The sequence below is a fragment of the Lytechinus variegatus genome, chromosome 1 (assembly GCF_018143015.1).
Source record: "Lytechinus variegatus isolate NC3 chromosome 1, Lvar_3.0, whole genome shotgun sequence".
Taxonomy (NCBI): Eukaryota; Metazoa; Echinodermata; class Echinoidea; order Temnopleuroida; family Toxopneustidae; genus Lytechinus; species Lytechinus variegatus.
Window position 1 is genome coordinate 34,905,480 of NC_054740.1, and position 24,034 is coordinate 34,929,513.

Here is a 24,034-nt window from a genome sequence, read left to right on the forward strand (position 1 = left end):
ATCTCGGTTTCGTTTTTTTCTGGGACGCACTGTATATTAGAAGTGTAGTGCTGGATCTTATATCGAAATTTAGATTATTCCATTCACGTAACCCAACGGAAGATAAAGAATTATGGAGTAATGTTGAATGACAAAGAGGAAGGTGTAAGCTTTTGCTTTGACGAATTGGATAATTATGAATTGCAAAATCTGATTGGAACATACTTATAAAAACAGGCGGTAAAATATTTTTTGTGAAATATGAACATAAACATTAATGTATTAAGCTTTATTAAGTAAGTTACAGGAAAAATGCTCATTTCTAAAAACAGTGGCAAACTTGAAGGTCAAGTCCACCTCAGAAAAATGTTGATTTGATTCAATAGAGAAAAATCAGATAAGCACAATGCTGAAAATTTCATCAAAATCAGATGTAAAATAAGAAAGTTATGACATTTAAAAGTTTCGCTTATCTTTAACAAAATAGTTATAATATGAACGAGCCAGTTACATCCAAATGAGAGAGTCGATTATGTCACTTACTCACTATTTCTTTTGTTTTTTATTGCTTGAATTATACAATATTTCAATTTTTACGAATTTGATGATTAGGACCTCCTTGCCTGAAGCACAAAATGTTAAAATAATGGAATTCCATGTGTTCAGGGAGGAATGAAACTTCAATTCACATGACAATGACGAGAAAATCAAAATATTTCATATTTCAAACAATAAAAAACAAAAGAAATAGTGAGTGAGTGACATCATCGACTCTCTCATTTGGATGTAACTGGCTCGTTCATATAACTGTTTTGTTAAAAATAAGCGAAAATTTAAAATGTCATAACTTTCTTATTTTACATCCGATTTTGATGAAATTTTTAGTGTTGTGCTTGTTGAATTTTTCTCTTTTTATTCAAATCAAGTTTTTGTTGGGGTGGACTTGTCCTTTGAGGATAAATGATGACTATTGTGATTGACCGAGCTATGCGTTTCTGTAACTTATGAATTTTGTCTAGTTTTGTTTTGAATATGTTCCCCCAAATAACATTTCAATAATTTAAATGGGGGAGGATTGTTGAATCATAAATTTTCATTAATATGTCCCTTGGGAGAATATTTTTCATCTTATACAAGACACCAGTACTACAGGAAGTTTTAAATAATCCCATCATGTTATTCAACTTTATCCACTATCTCTTATTGGTTATTTTAATAAATCAGACTCCTCTACCTTAAGCTGGCTCCTTCGTTCTTGATATTTTGATTGATTAATATTCCTTAATTTGAATTTGTTAATTCTGTGATATGATTTGAGTTCCGATGTGGCGAAGCAGCCCCTCTAATAAACCAGTGCACTACCAGACTTCATTCAGTTCAATTTCATTTAGTTGTGTTCTTGATATAGTTCTTCTTTCCGTTTGCTATTTGATAAGTGATTGAATTTGTGTTATTCCCCCTTCTTCGGTTTCAGTTAATCATTTATTTCCCATGAACTAGACTATAATTCAAACCCACGGTAGGTATACCAATGGCGAAGTTACTCATTTCGATGAAATGATCTTTCCATGAAGTATGCTTAAGGTAAGGACAATGACGCAGAAAATATCTACACATCCAAGGAAAAGAAAAGCCATGTCCATGGATCCCGTGACGTCAAATATGAGTCCTGAAGAATGAAATAAGAAAAGGGAAACGATAGAACGTCATAGTTTTGTAGATCAGTATTTGTTTCAAATTCGATTACGTATTTTAATACATTCATGCTAATTTACAAGAATAAGATTTAAGTTCAAAAGATCAGCTAATAATAAACTCATCGGAGGGAAACAGAATTCACTCATTTGAGAGTGACTTTCACTTGTTGTTGAGTATAGTTTAGTCCTCATAAAAAGTGAAATTTGTGTGAAACGTTTATCCTTATTTCTTACACTCCAGATTGACCGATTGACTACTATGGTATTCAAACGCGAGTGAAATTCATTAAATGTTTTTTTTTTAAGATAAAAAATATTTTGGTGGCCATGGGCAGCAGCCCCAACTTATGAGCAGTACATCAGTGTTTCCTTGTTACTCTCTTTAAGCCTACCTGTTATCCACCCTCCTGTTATTTCACCAAGTCCTGCACATATGAAAGTGAAAGCTAGAGCCGTAGATGATAGATATCGTGGAACAACGTCTAATGCATTGGTATTCTTTAGGACTGACTTTGCCCCTAAAGCAAAACCACTGATCGCAGCAAAGACGCATAACATTGAAAAACGAGTTGATATCCAATTCATACAAAGTGGTAATGCACCGATGATGCCAAACAGGATGAACAAGATCGTTGATGAAAACACATCTTTATTCAGAAAGTTAAAGAGTCCCGGCATTAGTCGACCTGTAATATTTGTTATTCCACTTACAAGAGAGAGCAGCACAGCAACTGCTTCAGCAGCGCCTTTTGATTCTGCATTGGAAATTACGTACACAGTCCAACCAGAATAAGAAATCCCATGAAGACATGCTGCCAGAAATGCATAAATGATTAGAGGGTACTCGCTGAAGACATGCAGACCCGCTTCACGACAAGCAATCCTAATCGAATCCGAAGCCTTGTGGAAACACCGAAATAACATTGAGTCGCTATCATCGTCATCTTCCTGATACTTTATAGAGCCTGGCTTGGTCGAAGAGTCATGACGAGTCGGCGGTGATGTTTTACCGCTGTTCAAAGTAGTTGGATCCAGACATGTTCCACATACAGCCGTGTGAAGATTTAATGCTCCGATGACGAGAAGAGCACCTCGCCAGTTGTAGGCCTCCAACAGTCTCTGCGTTAATAGAGGTAGGACCATCATGCCCATTCCGGCACCCATTGAGCCGATTGATAAAGGCAACATGTATTGATCCTCATATGCATACACCAATGAAACCGCGTTCGGGATGTACATAAAGGACATCCCTAGCCCTGCAAAGAAAAGGATGTAATAGCTTATCCATTTAATGCAAAAACATTGATTTCAAAACTATTCTTGTTTCTTGTTCTTGTTTTTTTTTCATTAGAGAGTATAACCCTATGGGAGTGTACTGTCATTCTTAAAAAGAAAATAAAGGTGCGTGGTCGTAGGATTACATACAAAGTTTTGAAATGCGATGATGATCTTATGTAAGTTTAGGCCTACTATAGTTTCTCGCCGAAAGAGACGTCTCTGCTACGTAAGGGGGTATCTCACTGGGCTTGAAACTAGTTCGCGACTAGTTCGCGACTACAAATTTTGCTAGTTGCAGAGACGTCTCCGCGACATCTCTGAGACGTCTCATGAAAATTACAGAGTCTCCGAGGAGTCGCAAGAAGATTAAACATGTTTAATATTTTTGGAGACTGTTTCTAGTCTCCGCGACGTCTCCGAGAAATCTCCATCAGTTGCTGCGACGTCTCGGAGACTAATGATATCCGCGACTGCTGAGACGTCGCCGCGATGTCTCCGCGATGTCTCAGAGACGTCTCAGAGACATCGCGAAGACCTGCTGGAGACCAAAAAAAAAATATAATACATTGCGGAGACGTCTCCGCAACACTTCTTCACACTGTTTGACCCACTTCAGAAACCACGTGACTGAACGCGTGCTGATATCCCTCCTCCTGCTCCAAGTCAGGTGTATGATCTTTCAAACGTTCCATTGAGACGTCTCCTTGGTGAGAGCGCAAGCCATTTTTGTCTCCGAGACGTCTCCGCGACTGCAGCGACTGATAAGTTGGAGACTGTCGCGGCGACGTCTCCGTTGGTGAGATAGGGCCTTCAGAGACTACAGTCGCAGGAACGTCTCCAACTTCGTTTCTCCGGTGCATCCCATTTTCTCACTTGGGTTGCAACTATTTCGAGACTATTTTGCGACTATAGGTTAGACTAGTTGCAGAAACGTATCTGCGACGTCTCCGACATAACTACCCCCAAAATTATTATGGAGTCTCCGAAGAGTTGCAAGAAAATCTAACTTGTTCGTTTCTTTGAAGACATTTGGGATACTTTTTCCAGTCTTCGCGATGTCTCCAAGACGTTTCCGAGACCACCCCATTTTGAGACGTCTACGTTATTACATCCTAGACTTTTGAGACGTCTATGTGATGTCTCTACGAAATCTTAGAGATCTCTCAGAGACCTGCAGGAGACCAGAGAGTCTGGTGAAACGTAATGGAGACGTCTACTTGGTGGTGTTTTGGCCTACGTATCTGTGATGTCTCAGAGATTACTGCAGTCGAGGAAACGTCTTCAAAATAAAAGTTTCTTCAGACTAAGCAATTCAAAGACGTCTCTGGGTAGGCTGATAAGCACTTTGCCCGACCGTCGCGGGGATATTGCTGCACTAAATCTCCGAGTAGACGCTGCGAGGTCTCTGAAACTTTTCTAGTCTTGCCGCAATAGAAGAATCAGAGACGTCCCAGCGACTGTTAGGCAAAGAATAAAAAACCCTCCTATGTTAAGGCCCTATCTCACCAACGGAGACGTCGCCGCGACAGTCTCCAACTTATCAGTCGCTGCAGTCGCGGAGACGTCTCGGAGACAAAAATGGCTTGCGCTCTCACCAAGGAGACGTCTCGATGGAACGTTTGAAAGATCATACACCTGACTTGGAGCAGGAGGAGGGATATCAGCACGCGTTCAGTCACGTGGTTTCTGAAGTGGGTCAAACAGTGTGAAGAAGTGTCGCGGAGACGTCTCCGCAATGTATCATAATTTTTTTGGGTCTCCAGCAGGTCTTCGCGATGTCTCTGAGACATCGCGGCGACGTCTCAGCAGTCGCGGATATCATTAGTCTCCGAGACGTCGCAGCAACTGATGGAGACTTCTCGGAGACGTCGCGGAGACTAGAAACAGTCTCCAAAAATATTAAACATGTTTAATCTTCTTGCGACTCCTCGGAGACTCTGTAATTTTCATGAGACGTCTCTGCAACTAGCAAAATTTGTAGTCGCGAACTAGTCGCGAACTAGTTTCAAGCCCAGTGAGATACCCCCTTTAGAGTCTCTGAGACGTTGCAGATACGTGTCTTTATGAATGTTTGCTGATATAGGGACTTTTGTGTAAGCTAGTACTGTCACGTATTTGGTAAAACTGTGAAACTATCACTAGACCATTGCCGACCGATTCCCGTAGACGTAATGCTAAGATTTCATCTCTTACCTGAGAAAATAAGACAGATTGCAAAGTAAATATCTTTGTTGACTTGGGAACATGCCATGAGTCCTAACGATGCTGTAATTCCACCTATAACAGCCAAGGAACGAGGGGAATAGCGACGAAGAAGCACTTTCGCAATAATACCTGTGGACATGAATTAAAAATAGTATATCCTCAATTCTATGCGGAAAATGATATTAGAGCAAAGTTTACAATAATTGTTTAAGAATGGTCGGTAGACAGCTTAGGATCCTTATATTGATTTAGATTACCGTTATCATGATTATGAGGTCAGGGGTCATGCCCCGTGACAGTTTTGATACTTTGAGTGAAGTTTCTTTTGTTCTGAAATCTCCTCGTACTTCAAATCCAGATACTTAGATCTTAGATTGCGTATTGCTTATATTTATTTCAATATATTCAATTTTTTTCCGCAGAAAGTGGAGGGTCAATTTCTCCGGGAATCGAAGACCAAAATTCGTCAAAATAGTATGAAACTTGGATATTGTAAATTTCATAACAACATAACTGTAGAATAACTGACTATAAAATCATATTGGTCACAATAATTGGTATTACAAAATTCCAAGTATATTTGCTGGAAGGAATGATTTTTTTTGTAAAATTTATCATAATAATCAATGAGAAAGAAATGGAACCACTGTTAAAAGGATTTAATCGGACGCTTCCACAGAGGAAGAAGGCAGACACGTATGAACAGCTTTCTCTACGTCACAATGTACATCATATAAATATTTTATTATATCCATAGAATTGAAGTAGAAGCGATTTTAATGCAGCTTGAATCGGTCGATGAATATCATGCTGGGTATTTGTTTACTGTTTTGCAAAAGTCGATCCTATTCATAAGATAAAAGGCCTATCAAGCTTTGTATTTGAGAGGAAGAAGGCAGACACGTATGAACAGCTTTCTCTACGTCAATATTTTATTATATCCATAGAATTGAAGTAGAAGCGATTTTAATGCAGCGTGAATCGGTCGATGAATATCATGCTGGGTATTTGTTTACTGTTTTGCAAAAGTCGATCCTATTCATAAGATAAAAGGCCTATCAAGCTTGGTATTTGAGAGGAAGAAGGCAGACACGTATGAACAGCTTTCTCTTCGTCACAATGTACATCATATAAATATTTTATTATATCCATAGAATTGAAGTAGAAGCGATTTTAATGCAGCTTGAATCGGTCGATGAATATCATGCTGGGTATTTGTTTACTGTTTTGCAAAAGTCGATCCTATTCATAAGATAAAAGGCCTATCAAGCTTGGTATTTGAGAGGAAGAAGGCAGACACGTATGAACAGCTTTCTCTACGTCACAATGTACAAATATTTTATTATATCCATAGAATTGAAGTAGAAGCGATTTTAATGCAGCGTGAATCGGTCGATGAATATCATGCTGGGTATTTGTTTACTGTTTTGCAAAAGTCGATCCTATTCATAAGATAAAAGGCCTGTTACAACCGATAATTGGGACCTTTCGCAATCTTCACCGACGCTAATTTTGGGGTCCCCTTACACAAAAGTTATCGCTTAATCATACACTTGATTTTTAAGATTGATTGTACATTATAGTCAATAGAATCAAACGTAGAAAACTGCTGTACGATCAATGCTAAACTTTGTGTTACAGGGGGGTTACAGGCCCTACAGATCTGCTTTTCGTGTGCAAAATCCTTTCCCGCGACACCCGCACTATACATACATGTATATTATGACTGATGACTGATGGCTGGAGATATTCGAAATGTAGGACCTAAATAGATTATGACATGGATAAGAAAGTGGTTTTTCAAACAGATCGAGTACATATTGAATGAGGAAAAACTTACTGAATGAACGCTTAGATATAGATCATTACACTCCATCGAATCGATATTGCATTTAATGTGGATTATTGGTGGATCACTGGCAATTGATTTCATGGGTCAGATCAACCTCTCTAGCCAAAACCATTTCTGTACACAGCATATACATGTACAATACGTTTAAGCACGGACCCTATAGGGTCCATGGTTTGAGCTAACGGGTTTCTTTGTTCTATTGTGTACGCCTTCTACACAAACGATATGCCTCGAGCACACGATGTGAGGGGCATTATGTTTTACATTCCCCAGAAATGGGATTAGATTCAAATTCCGGGGGACCACTTCCATTGATGAGTGGATACCATGCGCGACAATGGAGTTTCGAAAAGCACCCTAAACAATGGAAGTAAGTCTTTTTCATATTATGAAAATGCATCTCTTAATTAGTATTTGGATTGTGACACCCTACAAGTATTGGATATGTCAGTATCCCTTTTTCAGCATTTTAAACATCGTTTTGACACCCTTATAACGCTACATAGGTCTGTACGTAATGTACTTGCCCACTCTGTCCCCTTTTACGCGTGGTCGCTCTTGGTATCCACCAATCAATGGAAGTGGGCCCCCCGGGCGGCCTCTCGAGCTCTAGGAGGAATCAAATGTGGCTTTGGAAAGTCGTCCTCAATCGGATATATCGCTGTTACCATAGTAGCAACCAGAATTTTGCACACGAAACGCATATTGAACGTTTCCGTCGCAGATGCGAAACGAAAAAAAAAATCTCATGTCACACAATTTGCATTGCCGGCTAGAGTTTTACGACGGGCCCAAAAAGTCTCTTCCAAAATCAACTACCGTTGTAAATTAGCGTCCGCGTCCTCAAACGAAAGGTCGGGAATGTCGCACCAACGCATAATTGGGACCTTTCGCAATCATCACGGACGCTAGTATTAGGGTCCCCTAACACAAAAGTTAACGCTTAATCACACACTTGATTTTTAAGATTGATTGTGCATTACAGTCAATAGAATCAAACGTAGAAAACTGCTCTACGATCAATGCTAAGCTTTGTGTGACAGGGGGGTTACAGGCCCTACAAATCTGCTTTTCGTGTGCAAAATCCCTTTCCGCGATACCCGTACCGCATACATGCATGTATATTACGACTGATGGCTGGAGATATTCAAAATGCAGGACCTAAAATAGATTTATGACATGGATAAGAAAGTGGTTTTTCAAACAAATCGAGAACATATTGAGTGAGGAAAAACTTACTGAATGAAGGCTTAAATATAGATCATTACAGTCCATCGAATCGATATTACATTTAATGTGGATTATTGGTGGATCACTGGCAATTGATTTCATGGATAAGATCAACCTCTCCAGCCGAACATTTCGCATGCGTTGATATGTACACATCATATGCGATACCTTTGAACTCGTTTCCTTTTGTTTCTTTGTTTCTTTTGTTTACTCCTTATACACAAACGATATGCTTCTCGCACACGATGTGAGGGGCATTATGTGTTACATTCCCCAGAAATGGGGATTAGATTCAAATTCCGGGGGGACCACTTCCATTGATGAGTGGATACCAGGCACGACCATGGGGTTTCGAAAAGTACCCTAAGCATGCTAAACAAGGGAAGCAATTCTTTTCCAGATTATGAAAATGCATCTCTTAACAAGTATTTGGCTTGTGAAACCCTACAAGTATTGGATATATATCCCTTTTTCAGCATTTTAAACATCGTTTTGACACCCATATAACGTTACATAGGCCTATATACGTAACGTACCTGCCCACCCTGTCCCCTTTTACGGGTGGTCGCTACTGGTATCCACTAATCAATGGAAGTGGGCCCCCCGGGCGGCCTCTCGAGCTCTAGGAGGAGTCAAATGTGGCTTTGGAAAGTCGTCCTCAATCGGATAAATCGCTGTTACCATAGTAGCAACCAGAATTTTGCACACGAAACGCATATTGAATGTTTCCGTCGTAGATGCGAAACGAACAAAAAATCTCATGTCACACAATTTGCATTGCAGGACTGAGTTTTACGACCATGATGACGGGCCCAAAAAGTCCCTTCCAAAGTCAACTACCGTTGTAAATAAGCGTTCGCGTCCTCAAACGAAAGGTCGGGAATGTCACATGTCGCAACGCATAATGTCGCAGCAAATTGTCAACGCATAATGTCACATGTCGCAACGCATAATGTCACAGCGGTATTTTCTTCAGGACTTGAGCTACAGATAAGATATAAAACATGCTTTTACTTAGTATTTTGAGACACGAATAAGAGAATGAAATTATTTTGAAATCAGGATTACTCTTTGTATGGATATTTGTCGCTTTATTGCCATTTCGTCTACTGCCTTTTCCCCACTATCGCATGGTCTGATATCATTTCGTCTACCATTAGTTAGTCAACTATCAACATAGTCCAATAACCATTTCGTCTAATTACCATCTCGTCTAATAGCCAGTTGGTTTAATAGCCGTTGTGTTTATTATCATTTAGTCTAATTGTATTTTTTTCAGTTGGTCCAATATCCATTTTGTCCAATATCATTACGTCTATTACCTTTTGGTCTATTAGCCAATTGGTCTAATAACCACTTGGTGTACTCTCATTTTCGTCCATGTTCCATTTGGTCTAACTTCAGTTGGTTCGCTATCACTTTGTCTAAATCCATTTCGGCTAATACTCATTTGGTATCGTTGCCACGGGTCCAATCACCAATAGGTCCAATCATTGGTTCTAGGACAATTACCCCACGGACAATCACCCTTCCGGACAACTAATCCCTGACAATTTTAGCCACCCGAGGACAATTACCCCCTGGACAATTACCCCCTGAGGACAATTACCCCCCGAGGACAATTACCCCCTGAGGACAATTACACCCCGGACAATTACCCCCTAGACAATTACTCCCGGACAACTGCCCCCTGTAAAACTACCCCGAGGACGATTACCCCCTGAGGACAATTCCCCCCGGATAACTACCCCTAGGGCAATTTCCCCCCGGACAATTACCCCCTGGACAATTACCCCGGACAATTACCCCCTGAACAACTACCCCCGATGACAATTACCCCGGACAATTACCCCTTTGGACAATCCCCCCCCGAGGACAATTACCCCCGGATAATTACCCCAGAGGACAATTACCAACGGAAACAATTACCCTGCCCCGGGGACAAAGAGAGTGCACAGAGTTAGGGCCTAAATAGTAAAATTACAAGGCGTTCTTGTGTATGTTATCTTTGAATATTTTTTTTTGCTTACTGTATTAAAACTAAAGCCACATCTTAATCTGGAATGTGCACAAATTGTTTCATAATTCTTAGCTTCTTGTTAGATGAATTGTTTTAAAATAACAGATTTATAGGTTCTTCTTGTCAATAGTAGTGTTGATGGTTTGCGTTACCGACTTTCAATATTTCTACCTGTGAAGGTGTCTTTTTAATGTTTTATCTATTTTCCTGATTTTTTCCTGAAATTAAACCCCAAATGAATCAAGAAAAATCAGATCAGTTGGAATCAGAGAAATTAGGCATTTGTGATTATTATGTCTAATGGTGTCTTTTCATGAATGTTCAATTGTTGTATGAAAACTTAGTATGTGGGCCAGTTTACACATTTTCTGATGTACATGTGCGTAGCTATATAGCGCAAGCCCCCACCCCCATTTTTCATGATGCAGAAGGCATTGCTAAACAAAAAAAGAAAAAAGGCGGAAAAGGAAGAAAAAATGAAAAAGAAGAAAATGAGAGAGGGGGAGCGAGAAAAAGGGAGAAAGAGCGATATAAGAGAGAAAGTTATTAACATAAGATAAAGTAGAAAATATATTGAAAACCTGTGCCACCGACCCAGACCATTATAATGGTTCACGCCCGGGGGGGGGGCACTCAGTATATAATAATGTGCAGCGGAGGGGACCCCCATTTTTACACTCATATTTCCGTTCCAAGGCATAGCATCTTTGTCTTATTGAGAAAAAGAACAAATAAAGCCGCTCCAAGGCAAAACATTTTCTTCTTATCGAGAAAAAAGAAGAAAGAAATCCGCTCCAAAGCTTGTCATATTTTTCGTTACGCCGTTCCGGTTACATTGATCTGCTACAATGAGCTGCAGTTTTGGTGAAATGCGGCCGCAGAGCGCTGTCCGACCATCACCTCTGCGCGAGCGCACCCGGCGGACGTGCCGCCGGGCGAGCTACATCATGCACGCATGTCCGTTCCACAGGGATGCATCAGCACTGACACGCTAGCGATCCGTTCCAAGGACCCCGTTTTTTGTCTCGCCCGCGGCACACCCCTATACCACTTTTTTGGTCGAGTGTCCCCTCCCCCCCTGGTGTCACGCTTGATTCGATGCCAGAGAGAAGGTGGGGGGGGGGGGATTTTCCGGGGGTAATTGTTTGGCGGTAACTGTCTGGGGAATCATTGTCCTCGGGGGCATTTGCTAGGGGGGGGGGGTAATTGTCTGTGAAATAATTGTCCAGGGGATGATTGTCCGGGGGTAATTGTCCTCGGGGGTAATTGTCCTCGGAGGCTAAATGTTAAGAGGTGGTTGTCCGGAAGGTGATTTTCTGGGGGGTAATTGTCCTAGAACCGGTGATAGGACCTAATGGTGATTGGACCCATGGCAACGATACCAAATGATTGTTAGCCGAAATGGGTTTAGACAAAGTGATAGCGAACCAACTGAAGTTAGACCAAATGGAACATGGACGAAAATGAGAGTACACCAAGTGGTTATTAGACCAATTGGCCATTAGACCAAAAGGTAATAGACGTAATGATATTGGACAAAATGGATATTGGACCAACTGAAAAAAATACAATTAGACTAAATGATAATAAACACAACGGCTATTAGACCAACTGGCTATTAGACGAGATGGTAATTAGACGAAATGGTTATTGGACTATGTTGATAGTTGACTAACTAATGGTAGACGAAATGATATCAGACCATGCGATAGTGGGGAAAAGGCAGTAGACGAAATGGCAATAAAGCGACAAATATCCATACAAAGAGTAATCCTGATTTCAAAATAATTTCATTCTCTTTTTCGTGTCTCAAAATACTAAGTAAAAGCATGTTTTATATCTTATCTGTAGCTCAAGTCCTGAAGAAAATACTGCTGTGACATTATGCGTTGCGACATGTGACATTATGCGTTAACGATTTGCTGCGACATTATGCGTTGCGACATGTGACATTATGCGTTAGAAAAACTACGACATTATGCGTTGACTGCGACATTATGCGTCGGACGCTCTTGGCATAATGTCGCAGATTGCGACATTATCCGTTGCTGCGACATTATGCGTTGGTGCGACATTTGGGACCTTTCGCAATCATCACGGACGCTAGTATTAGGGTCCCCTAACACAAAAGTTAACGCTTAATCACACACTTGATTTTGAAGATTGATTGTGCATTACAGTCAATAGAATCAAACGTAGAAAACTGCTCTACGATCAATGCTAAGCTTTGTGTGACAGGGGGGTTACAGGCCCTACAAATCTGCTTTTCGTGTGCAAAATCCCTTTCCGCGATACCCGTACCGCATACATGCATGTATATTACGACTGATGGCTGGAGATATTCAAAATGCAGGACCTAAAATAGATTTATGACATGGATAAGAAAGTGGTTTTTCAAACAAATCGAGAACATATTGAGTGAGGAAAAACTTACTGAATGAAGGCTTAAATATAGATCATTACAGTCCATCGAATCGATATTACATTTAATGTGGATTATTGGTGGATCACTGGCAATTGATTTCATGGATAAGATCAACCTCTCCAGCCGAACATTTCGCATGCGTTGATATGTACACATCATATGCGATACCTTTGAACTCGTTTCCTTTTGTTTCTTTTGTTTCTTTTGTTTCTTTTGTTTACTCCTTATACACAAACGATATGCCTCTCGCACACGATGTGAGGGGCATTATGTTTTACATTCCCCAGAAATGGGGATTAGATTCAAATTCCGGGGGGACCACTTCCATTGATGAGTGGATACCAGGCACGACCATGGGGTTTCGAAAAGTACCCTAAGCATGCTAAACAAGGGAAGCAATTCTTTTCCAGATTATGAAAATGCATCTCTTAACAAGTATTTGGCTTGTGAAACCCTACAAGTATTGGATATATATCCCTTTTTCAGCATTTTAAACATCGTTTTGACACCCATATAACGTTACATAGGCCTATATACATAACGTACCTGCCCACTCTGTCCCCTTTTACGGGTGGTCGCTACTGGTATCCACTAATCAATGGAAGTGGGCCCCCCCCGGGCGGCCTCTCGAGCTCTAGGAGGAGTCAAATGTGGCTTTGGAAAGTCGTCCTCAATCGGATAAATCGCTGTTACCATAGTAGCAACCAGAATTTTGCACACGAAACGCATATTGAATGTTTCCGTCGCAGATGCGAAACGAAAAAAAATCTCATGTCACACAATTTGCATTGCAGGACTGAGTTTTACGACCATGATGACGGGCCCAAAAAGTCCCTTCCAAAGTCAACTACCGTTGTAAATAAGCGTCCGCGTCCTCAAACGAAAGGTCGGGATTATCGGTTGTAACAAGGCCTATCAAGCTTGGTATTTGAGATATATGTCACGGTCAATCAACCAGTGGGCCATTCACAATTACCGCCGTCTGACTGATGGAACCGCAGTTTCAACTTATACAACAATTCATTGTTCACCGATAAATAAGTTGAAATGTCAGATATTGTAGAGGGTTCGGTCGGGGACATCCCGATAGACCGCAGGTCCGATAGACCGCGGGTCCGATAGTCCGCGGGTCCGATAGACCGCGGGTCCGATAGTCCGCGGGTCCGATAGACCGCGGGTCCGTTAGACCGCGGGTCCGATAGGCCGCGGGTCCAATAGTCCGCAGTGCGTGTAAAATTATGATCAGATATATCAAATGTCATCGAGAGGTCCAAAGGTCAAACGATACGAGACCATGGGGTTCTATCAGGTGCGGATCCATGGGGGGGGGGCGTTCAATGTGGAGTTCGAATATCAAGTTTGGAAGTCAATATACAACACATATTTCACCTGGGAAATCGAACTTTCATTATTTTGTGTAATTTACAAATTGGTTTTTTTAAAGTGCACTGTAAAAATGTCAATTTTATGGTTCGAATGTTAACATTTGTTGCTTGCGCTACGCGCTCGCAAATTTTGATTTATCAGGTACATGTACCTATATTTTCGTGTATTCCATAAAGTTTTCAAAATATCCCTTTTCTGGTCTGATTGTTAAGGCGCATCAGCTAGAGCGCTGCACGCTTGCATTTTGATTGGCGAGTTATATAAATGTTTCAATATTGTTTATACAACAAACTACTTAAAATCCCCTTTTCATGACAGTTTATCAAAAATTATAGCTCGCGACTTGCGCTCGCATTAATGGTTAAAAATATATAAACTGATGCATCCTATTCATAATCACAAAAGTGCAATGTCCAGTTTTTACGCCATGATATCATCACATTTCGCGCCCTCATTATAGGCATTAATAAATATGATATCAATTTAATAATTAAATTGCCCCTTTGTTTCATCTCGCGCTTAGCAAGATGAATGGGAAGATAGTCATCATTTTCATATGATGGCATGTTGTAAAGATGTCCCGGTCCTATGTCAAAACTCAAAGTAATAATATTATCAGCTCATTTTTAAGTGCGATCCATATCCACCTTACAATTTTTCTACAAAGTGCTAGAAATATAAAGCTGAAATTTACTCTTTTTTTCAGATCGGACTATCAAAGCTTCATGATTTTCATGATTAAAGTTGTATTTAGAATGCCTAGATTCTAGGTCTAAATATGAAACACGCTCGCGCATGTTTATTCAGATACCTAACTTGTTCTCTGATTTAAATCATTATCCAGTTTCAGATCACAATATCAAAAATTTTCTGCTCGCGCTTTGTGCTCGCATTATTAATGTAGGAAGACCCCATATTACTCATCCTTTTGATGATTTACAAAACATGAACAGAGTGGCCCACTTTTAGGTCTAAATCTCGATTTTTTTTCTGCTCGCGCTTCGCGCTCGCATCAATCGTTAAATTACATAGCTAACATGTTCACGATTACAAAAACTGATTGAAATTTTCCATTCTTTCTTTAAAAGGTAAAAAAATGTTCAGCTCGCGCTTCACGCTCGCATTTTTTGATTGTTGAAATATGTGACGCCTCCATGGCTAAGTGCAAGCAGTCCTTAACAGGTACCAGTTTAAAACATGTAATTTTTTTTGCTCGCGCTTTGCGCTCGCATTATTAATACTCATATTTTTAGGATTTACAAATCATGAATAGAGTGTCTCGTTCAGTAAATATTATAGAACTAAATCTTTAAATTTTCCGCTCGCGCTTCGCGCTTGCTTTAATTGTTAACTCATATACCTATTCTGCTCGAGTTAAAAAAAACTGCTTAGAATTTCCTATCTTTGGGTGAAAATTTCAAAAAGATTCAGCTCGCGCTTCGCGCTCGCATTATTTGATTGTTAAATGCTACTTTAACAGGTTTCTTTTTCATCAGTTCATTTCCCATCGCGCTTTGCGTTCGTAGTAATTATTAAGTTGCATACATGTCTTTTTCAGGATAACAAACATTGCCCAGAATCAGTTCAAATTTTAGGAAAAAATACATAAAATTTCCCCCAAAATTAGCTCGCGCTTCGCGCTCGCATCATATAGATGAGGATTATGATATTATGTATTAATGTATAAGAATAAAGCCAAGAAGTGACTAATGAAGGCTACCGGCCCCTTCAAAGAAACAAACAAAACCTTTTGGTATTTATGTATTCATGGATTTTTTTTCAAGAACACATTAAAAAGTGGTCTTTATTTTTTTTATGTGATTATAAGATAACTTAAGTTATCCTGGCCGGGAGGGCGTGGGCGCCATTTTTCGAAAAGTACACATGGGCGCCAAACATCAGGTCGAATTTGCTCCCCCTCCCTCCCCTTGAAAAATCCTGGATCCGCGCCTGGGTTCTATAACAATAACCCAATTAGGGCAATCACCCCCTGACAACTACTTCAAGGAAAATATTATCCCCATATTTTTTACCGCCGGGGACTGTTACCCCCCCCCCTTCCGGAAGTTTACTCTCCAGACAATTACCCCAGATAATTATGAAAATAAGAATTGTGAAAATGCCTTAACGTGACGACATGGCGTGGTACTTTATCTTACCATGTCTTAATTAATCATTGGCGGCCGAAGGCAAAACATTTAGGGGGATCCACCTGAAATTTTGGGATGGACACAGGTAAAAAATTGACAAGCAAATCAACCAGAATTTCAGGAGGGACCACCAAAATATTTTGACAAGGAAAAAAAAGATGGATATCAACCAAAATTAGTGAGGGACAAAAATAAAGGGTGGTCTACCTCAATTTAGGGGGGACGTAAAAAAGAAATTGACGACCAAAATAAGGATCTCAACTAAAAATTTAGGGCCCCAAATCTAGGGGGGAAAGCACCCTCCCCCCGCTTCCGCCGCCTAAGTAATTAATAAGCTTCTTATTTCGACATAGCGATATATTCTATCTTGCCAAGTCGATATGTCAACATGGCGAGATATGAAGTGTACAAGTCCCGGCAAGAATCCCGATATATCGCCATGTTGACATGTAACATAATTATTTAAGTCGACTAGGCAAGATACAATATCTCGCCATGTTGACATATAACTTTTTATAAGTGGACTGACTTGGCAGGATAACGTATCTCGCCATTCGGACATATATAGTAAGCTTATTCAGTCGACATGGCAAGATAAAGTATCTCGCCATGTCGTCAAGTCGATGGCATTTTAGAGGCTCCGTATGGCGTCTAGAGGGCATATTTCCGGGGGGGGGGGGCGTAACAGTCCCCGACGATAAAAATATGGAGATAATATTTTCCTTGAAGTAGATGTCAGGGGGCGATTGTCCTGTGGGTCATCGTTATAGAACCCCATGGACTCGTATCAATGAGACCTAATTTTGACCTCTTGATGACATGGATTTCACTATATTGTCCTGATCATAATTTTACACACACTGCGGACTATCGGACCCGCGGTCTATCGGGCCCGCGGTCTATCGGACCCGCGGTCTATCGGACCCGCGGTCTAACGGACCCGCGGTCTATCGGACCCGCGGTCTATCGGGCTGTAACCGTTCGGTCACTGTTTTTTTTTTAAAAAGCTTTTGATAAAAAAAATCGACCATGTTTGTATAACGTTTAACTATTTTAGGCTTTTGTAAGCGGCATAATAAACGGGACAACGGGTTTTTCTTTGTCGATTACTGATTTTTATTTTGGCCATCTAAATTTGGAAAATGCCATGATTGCGACCAAAGGCTTTCTTTGATTGACACCCATGCCACGACCCTCATGGCCAATATTGGTTCCTGTAAACCAAGTACACAATTCGTATTTATGCACTATTGTACTTTTAGGGCCTTTTAATGAATATATCTTTTTAAAATGAAGTTCATTCATTTTTTTTTTAATTTTCATTCCACAATAATCCACAACATATCTATAAATTGTTCTCAACAATTAATGAAACAAATGGGAAAAGCACTAGTAAAAATCGACAAATCTATTACAATTATAAAGAGAAATTCACATTGCTGATATACAAGGATAAATTCATCCTCGCTTGACAGTTACACGAGTATGACTTTATCTTCGTTTGAAAGCTATATGAGAATAACTGTTTGAATAAAGTACCTTAAAGGTATTTTTGTTCGAGGGAATGAAACATAAAACTGCCGTATAAAATCCATCTGATTCCGAACTTAATCAACTGGGCCACACGTTACATTACTTCAACAATATTGTCAGATTTCAAAGACAACAGCATATTCAAGATATATCTATTCAATTATTGCAGCTCGAAGGTTGAATTGCCATTGAATCAACAATGAAGAAGGAAAAGAAAAACATAAATTAAACATAATTAATACAATAAAAATACATGTTGAATTTACAATAATTCGGATTTACAATAGCAGTTCAAATTTACGAAATGAATTCCAATTAATAATTCTAATTTCAATAATGATAATATTAGTAATAATAATAACGTTATCCACTTCAATGAGGAAACTGCTCTACCAGCGGGCCCTGCATAACAATATGTTATTATTACCCTTCTCCAATCTTAAATGCTGAGTAGATAGCAAGAAGGCAGAAAGTCACATTGTTATCAGCCTTTGGTATGACTCGGCCGAGGATCAAACCCACGACCCCCTCCCCGTTCATGAGGCGGACGCTCTATCACTGAGCTACCATATTTATCAATAAACCATGATAGTTACAATTCACGATGATAATTCTTTAAAATAAACAATTAATTAGACAATAGAAATGTATTTCATATTGAGATTAAATCGGGATAAGAGTGATGATTAATAAAACATGGGGGTATTGAATACCAAGACATTTGTAAGCAGGTCATAATTGATGTGTAAGTAAATAGTGGTATTTTTCAAAGAACGAATAAGCAGTGTTTAGTTGAATAAAATAAATCAGGGCATTTGCCATTGAATGTAATGATTCCATTATCGACGATTGTATAATAACACTGTACGTCAACATGCATATTAGGTGATTTTTCAAGTGAATATAAATAATTAAAGCAATACTGCAACAACGGTAATTACAGTATACAAAGCAAAGTAAAAAAATCACAGGACTATCATATTTCATGCTCATCTGTTTTTTTTACAAGTCTGATTCGAGAAGGGTATGGTGCTTTTCCTGTAGCGTTCTGTGTGGCACTTCCGGAGCCTGTATTCTTCACTGTTTCTGAGGGCCCTAAATTCAGACTGTTTGGGGGTAGCAAATGTGGAAATTACTTTTCAAGGGACGAGATTAACACGTCTATCATTAAAATTTCTAAGACCAGAGGATGAGAGTGCACTATCATAGGGATTATAAACCTGACCAGAAATGATACGCAGTGCCCTTTTCTGTTTTGATTCATTTGTTGTCAGAGACGAGTGCCACATAGGTTCACAGTACTCTGGTTTGGGTCGTCGATAAGAATTAAAATCTGTTAGCAGGTCATTTTCTAGAGAGGCAAAACTTTTTCAGGCTTCGAATCAGTGACATGAAGACTCCACTTCAAGTCATTTTGGATTGAGACTGAACAGTTTTATATGATTAATAATTTTCAGTTACTTGACCGGAGATGCTAACTGGTTGAGGCAATGGGGGATTTCAACTGAAAGACACTTTGAGTGTTAGACACTTACTAGGGTTTAGTTTAATATTAGAATTTCAACACCAAGTCATTAGTTCGTCCACCGCGTTTAAGATTCTGCCTAGGGATATTGATGGTCGACTGTCTGCCATTTGTAAGGCAGTCAACGTACTTCCACTTCGGAACCGAAGAGTCGAGGAGGGCATCATTCACGAGTGAGAGGAAGAGCAGGGGACCCAAATGCGTTCCTTGGGGGACGCCAGCATATGTATTCGCTGGTCAGATATTTCATTTCTATATCTGATGTGTCTTGTTATTTGGGTTAGGAAACTTGCCAACCGTGGGATTAGTTCAGGAGTAGCTCCAAGGGAAAAGTTTTTTGTGCGGATAGCTAAGTTGTGATCTACAAGTCTCGAATGCTTTTGAGAAGTCAGTTAGTACTACCATGACTACTGTTGAGGTTTATTATTTTGCGATTACTATCAAGGTTATTATAAAATATTAATCGCATTCTAAATTCATTGAGTATTACCTGACATCATATTGACAGCATGATGCATGCCAACGAACATTCCAACTCGTCCTGTTGTGGATTCCAGATCTCTGACGATATAATTGAGGAGGACAGAAAAGGATTTCAATGTCCCCACCTCAAAAAAATGAGCCAACCAATTACCAAAAACGATAAAGACTTTGTTGGTCATGTTTCTTCTCGCCGTGTGTCATTGCATGAGCATCACCTTCTTTATTAAATTGTTTTTTCCCTAGTCCATGTCCGGAATCACGATACACTCAACATACAAACATAGTTGCAAACACCATTCGACCGAGAGCACGGCGATGAAGAACCACAATACAACAATCCCAAAGAAAGACAGTTTTACATATTTCATTGTACACAGGTACATATATAACTCCCGCCCACGCAAATAAAAGTAATTCATAGAAAAAATGGCCTTAAGGCTCGCTGCACAGCTACCATTTGCCAACCTCAGGTGAGGTATAGGCCTAACCGCGTATGTCTCTTCTATGATTTTTTGTTCCCTCACGATTCGATCTTGCCAATCCGTGACAATGCGGGGCACAAAGTATGTCAATGGCACTGGGCCGGAGGGCGTGAGTGGATTGGCGCTGATTAGAGATTGGTAGTCATGTGCCCTCTATGTTAGCTTTGGGAAAGGGCACTTCCAAACAACAAGGTCGAATCTGGACGGGGGGGGGGCTTCTTTTTGACGAGTGGATGCGTGACCAAAAATGACTTAAAATGATCTCTTTTTCAAAGGAGGGCACTTTACATACGTAGCGTAATAAGGGTTTCAAAAGCACTATAATAATGAAAAAGGTATATAATTCGTTAAGAAAACAATATGTTTAATGGTCCAATTTGCAAGGGTATAAACAGACTCAAATATTTTATAAAGGATGTACTTTTTTGCCAAAATAATACGTGTTTAGGGTCCGATTTGAGCGAGGTGTGTGAGGTGGTACCAAACCCAATGAAAGTAAAGCCGACGTCCGTGATCACGACCGTAAAATAACCACCTTTGTATGTTCATTGTTTACTTGTGTTTTATATATATTTATATTTTATCTGAGTATTCTTTAACATGGTGAACATGCATGAATAGATAAATAAACCCCCACAAAATAACAATTAAGATATCGTCTATTCAATAGACTCATTAATCATTTTTCATAGTTGATTTTTAGGGCATCATAATATGACTATTTTGTGAAAAGTGCAAGTAACGACATCATCACATAATTGGCTTTTATACCACAATGACTCAAAATACTATATTTCGAGCATAGCAAAGTTTAGAAAACCTGATATTTATGCATCCAGTTGAAATAATAGATTAATGCACTGAAGCGAAAAAAAAACAGCTTTTGAATGTATAATAATGTATATTGGCTCGCATTCTGAACTCGGGTTTAAATTAAACCCTGGTTTAAAGTTTTGGTTTAACTATGGCGAGTCAATTGGAGCATAAATCATTAACAGTACATCCATATTATTAACTCATTTGACACTCACATTGTTTATAATTGTCTCGGAATGATAACTGAAGGACTTTCTTCATTATAAAAGCAAAAGGAAGCAAAATATTATAAGAAATATGCAATACAAACATATTTTTTAATTTTGGCTCCCCATAATTTTAGCACAGAGTTAGACCGTGGTCTAGGTTAAACCCGACATTAGATTATGGACCAAATGTCTAACAAAACTTGAAGGCAACTTATGGCATCAGCATATCGTTGTTTTACATGTTATACCACCAATGGCTCAAAATATTGAATTCTAAGCATAACTTATTTTAAAAAGAAGCATATAATTTTCTTGAAAAAATTTAACAAGGTTGGAACGGATGTCTGGTTCTTAACAATTAAATAGCTGATTCATTTTGAGTGTATTCGATCTTTCAGTGAAACTTTCTTTGTTTAGCAAAAAGGGACAATTGAATGAATAGCGGAATTCCCGATGGAATTCATCACCAATTGATTGAGGGTTGCATAATGTACAAGGCCTCATGTTTCTTTGACGGTTTTCAAACTTCCTAGTCTGATTTGCAGACTCTAAATGGCTCGTGAGGTGGGATCTGACTTCAGAGTCTGCTTCTTCTTTGGAAATCTTGTTCCCACGGTCAAAATAAGTCCCACCCACCCAAAATTTCAGAGAGCTTTCATTGGATAACTTCATCTGTGTGTAAACCAAATTTAAAGACCCCTGAGGAGTAGATAACCCGGATAGATAATCCCCTACTTCAACCATAGAGCCATGAGCAGGGTTGTTATAATTATGATACCCTGATGGCTCAGGCCATCAGACAGTTTTTACATATTCCACTGAGCAGCTGCATGTATGGCCAAAACCATGCTCCGTGGCCCAAACCATGGACCTATCACAAATAATTATCATAATAGGTCCATGCCCAAACCAATACATTCATATTATTGTGTATGCATGGTAGTGGATGGTATTATCAAACACTTTTCATCATATCAAACACATTAAATTCAATTCAATCTTTATTTTGCAAATAGGATAAAAATACATGGAAACATCAAATAATGTGATTAGATATTTAAAATAAATTGCGTCGCTTCCCATGAAGGTAATGAGAAACCTGTGAGGCTTGATCGCCAAAACATAGTAAAAACACAACAACATTAATACAAAACAGAACCTCATATCATTATAGTAAATAGTGTAAGAAAAAGGAGAGAAAAAACACTTAGATTACAAAAAACACGAGTTGAGGGGGTAGATACTGTACAAGTATGCATTGATATCAACTGTGAGAATTAACTTGATAATCATTTACTAGAAAATTTGTATACTGTTTTCTAAGGAAGATATACATTGTGAATTAGTTATCATTTGGGGAATCTCATTCCATTGTTTGCGACCTACATAATAGTCCAGGATAGGCCCCATAGAAAATTGACCAAACCTTGTTTTTTTTTATATACAATATTTTTTGATGGTTTCTTGTCAATTCGAGGGTGCTGATTACGAATCTGGATGATGCCACTCGTGTAACCTTGAGCATTTTCCGCAAATTGGCAAAATCCAATATGGCCGCCAAAATATGCAAATTACCCATGAAAATCATAAAATTGTCCACACATTGGCTGTGAAATGCATGAAATTGCATGGCAGGAGTGAAATACAATCTTAAGAAATATTTTTTGAAGAAATATTTATTTTCCTGATATTCAAAATGGCCGCCATAGGCCATTGTATACACTATCATGTACAATACGAATAGGGAAAACTAATTTTCACAAAAATTAGCACTAAACTGCAAAAATCGCGATGTATGAACGAAGTGATATATGCAAATCATCATTACTAATGAGATATATTATTTATTATGTCAAATATGGGAACATTGCTGTATTTTGATATCTAAAATAGCCGCCACTGGCCCAAAGAGTATTAATAGCAATGGCCGGGGCCAAAAAATGACAAGATTGAGCATTAAAATGCATATTATTAAGATAAACGAGTGGAATACTGACTAAAAACATTATTGTAAATATGCCATTTATGTGATAAATGGTGTATTTTGAAATTCAAAATGGCCGCCATAGCCCCTTTATTCATCATGTACAATGCGAATGGAGAAACTAATTTTCACACGAGTAAGAAACATAAAATGCATGTAATTGTGATCTATGAGTAAAATATTGCCTGACAACATGTTTTATAGCAAGATATATCATTTCTTTAGTCATACATGAGATAAATACTGTATTATGAAATTCAAAATGGCCCATATATGCCCTAACAATATTATTTACAATGTGAATTGGGACATATAATTTGGATTATGCTAGACTATGACATCCATATAATCATGTTGTATGAGTAACACGTTATTTGAAAACCTTTTTTTTTAATCATCGCATTTCTTCTTCCATATAGATGATAAATACTTTTTTTTTACATTCAAAATAACCTCTACTAGCCCTAACTAAATTACGTAACATGCGAACAGGGAAACTAATTTTCACAAGAGTGAGAATCATTAAATGCATATAACTGTGATGTACGAGTAAAGATAATGTCTTAAACATTGTTTCTAACTAAAAACATCACATATGGGTCGTGGACATGGTGGAGGTATGATAAATGCTGTACTTTGAAATCCAAAATGCCTGCCATAGGCAGTGGCGTAACTACGGGGGGGGGCATGGGGGGGCACGTGCCCCCCCCAATCGACTGGCCAAAAAAAAAACCGGGGAAAAGGAGAAAAGAGGAAAAAAAAAGGAAGAAAAACGTATTG

General features: G+C 39.0%; 1 protein-coding gene across 1 annotated transcript; it reads right to left on the reverse strand.

Moving 5' to 3' along the window:
- Positions 1-935: 935 nt before the first annotated feature.
- On the reverse strand, positions 936-20,425 carry LOC121412473 (monocarboxylate transporter 12-like). Its single transcript, XM_041605287.1, has 4 exons — positions 19,771-20,425; positions 5,148-5,288; positions 2,069-2,932; positions 936-1,648 (listed from the first exon to the last, which is right to left on the reverse strand). Exons 1-4 carry the CDS (start codon positions 19,940-19,942, stop codon positions 1,524-1,526), a joined length of 1,302 nt encoding a protein of 433 aa, XP_041461221.1. The 5' UTR covers positions 19,943-20,425; the 3' UTR covers positions 936-1,523.
- Positions 20,426-24,034: the final 3,609 nt, after the last annotated feature.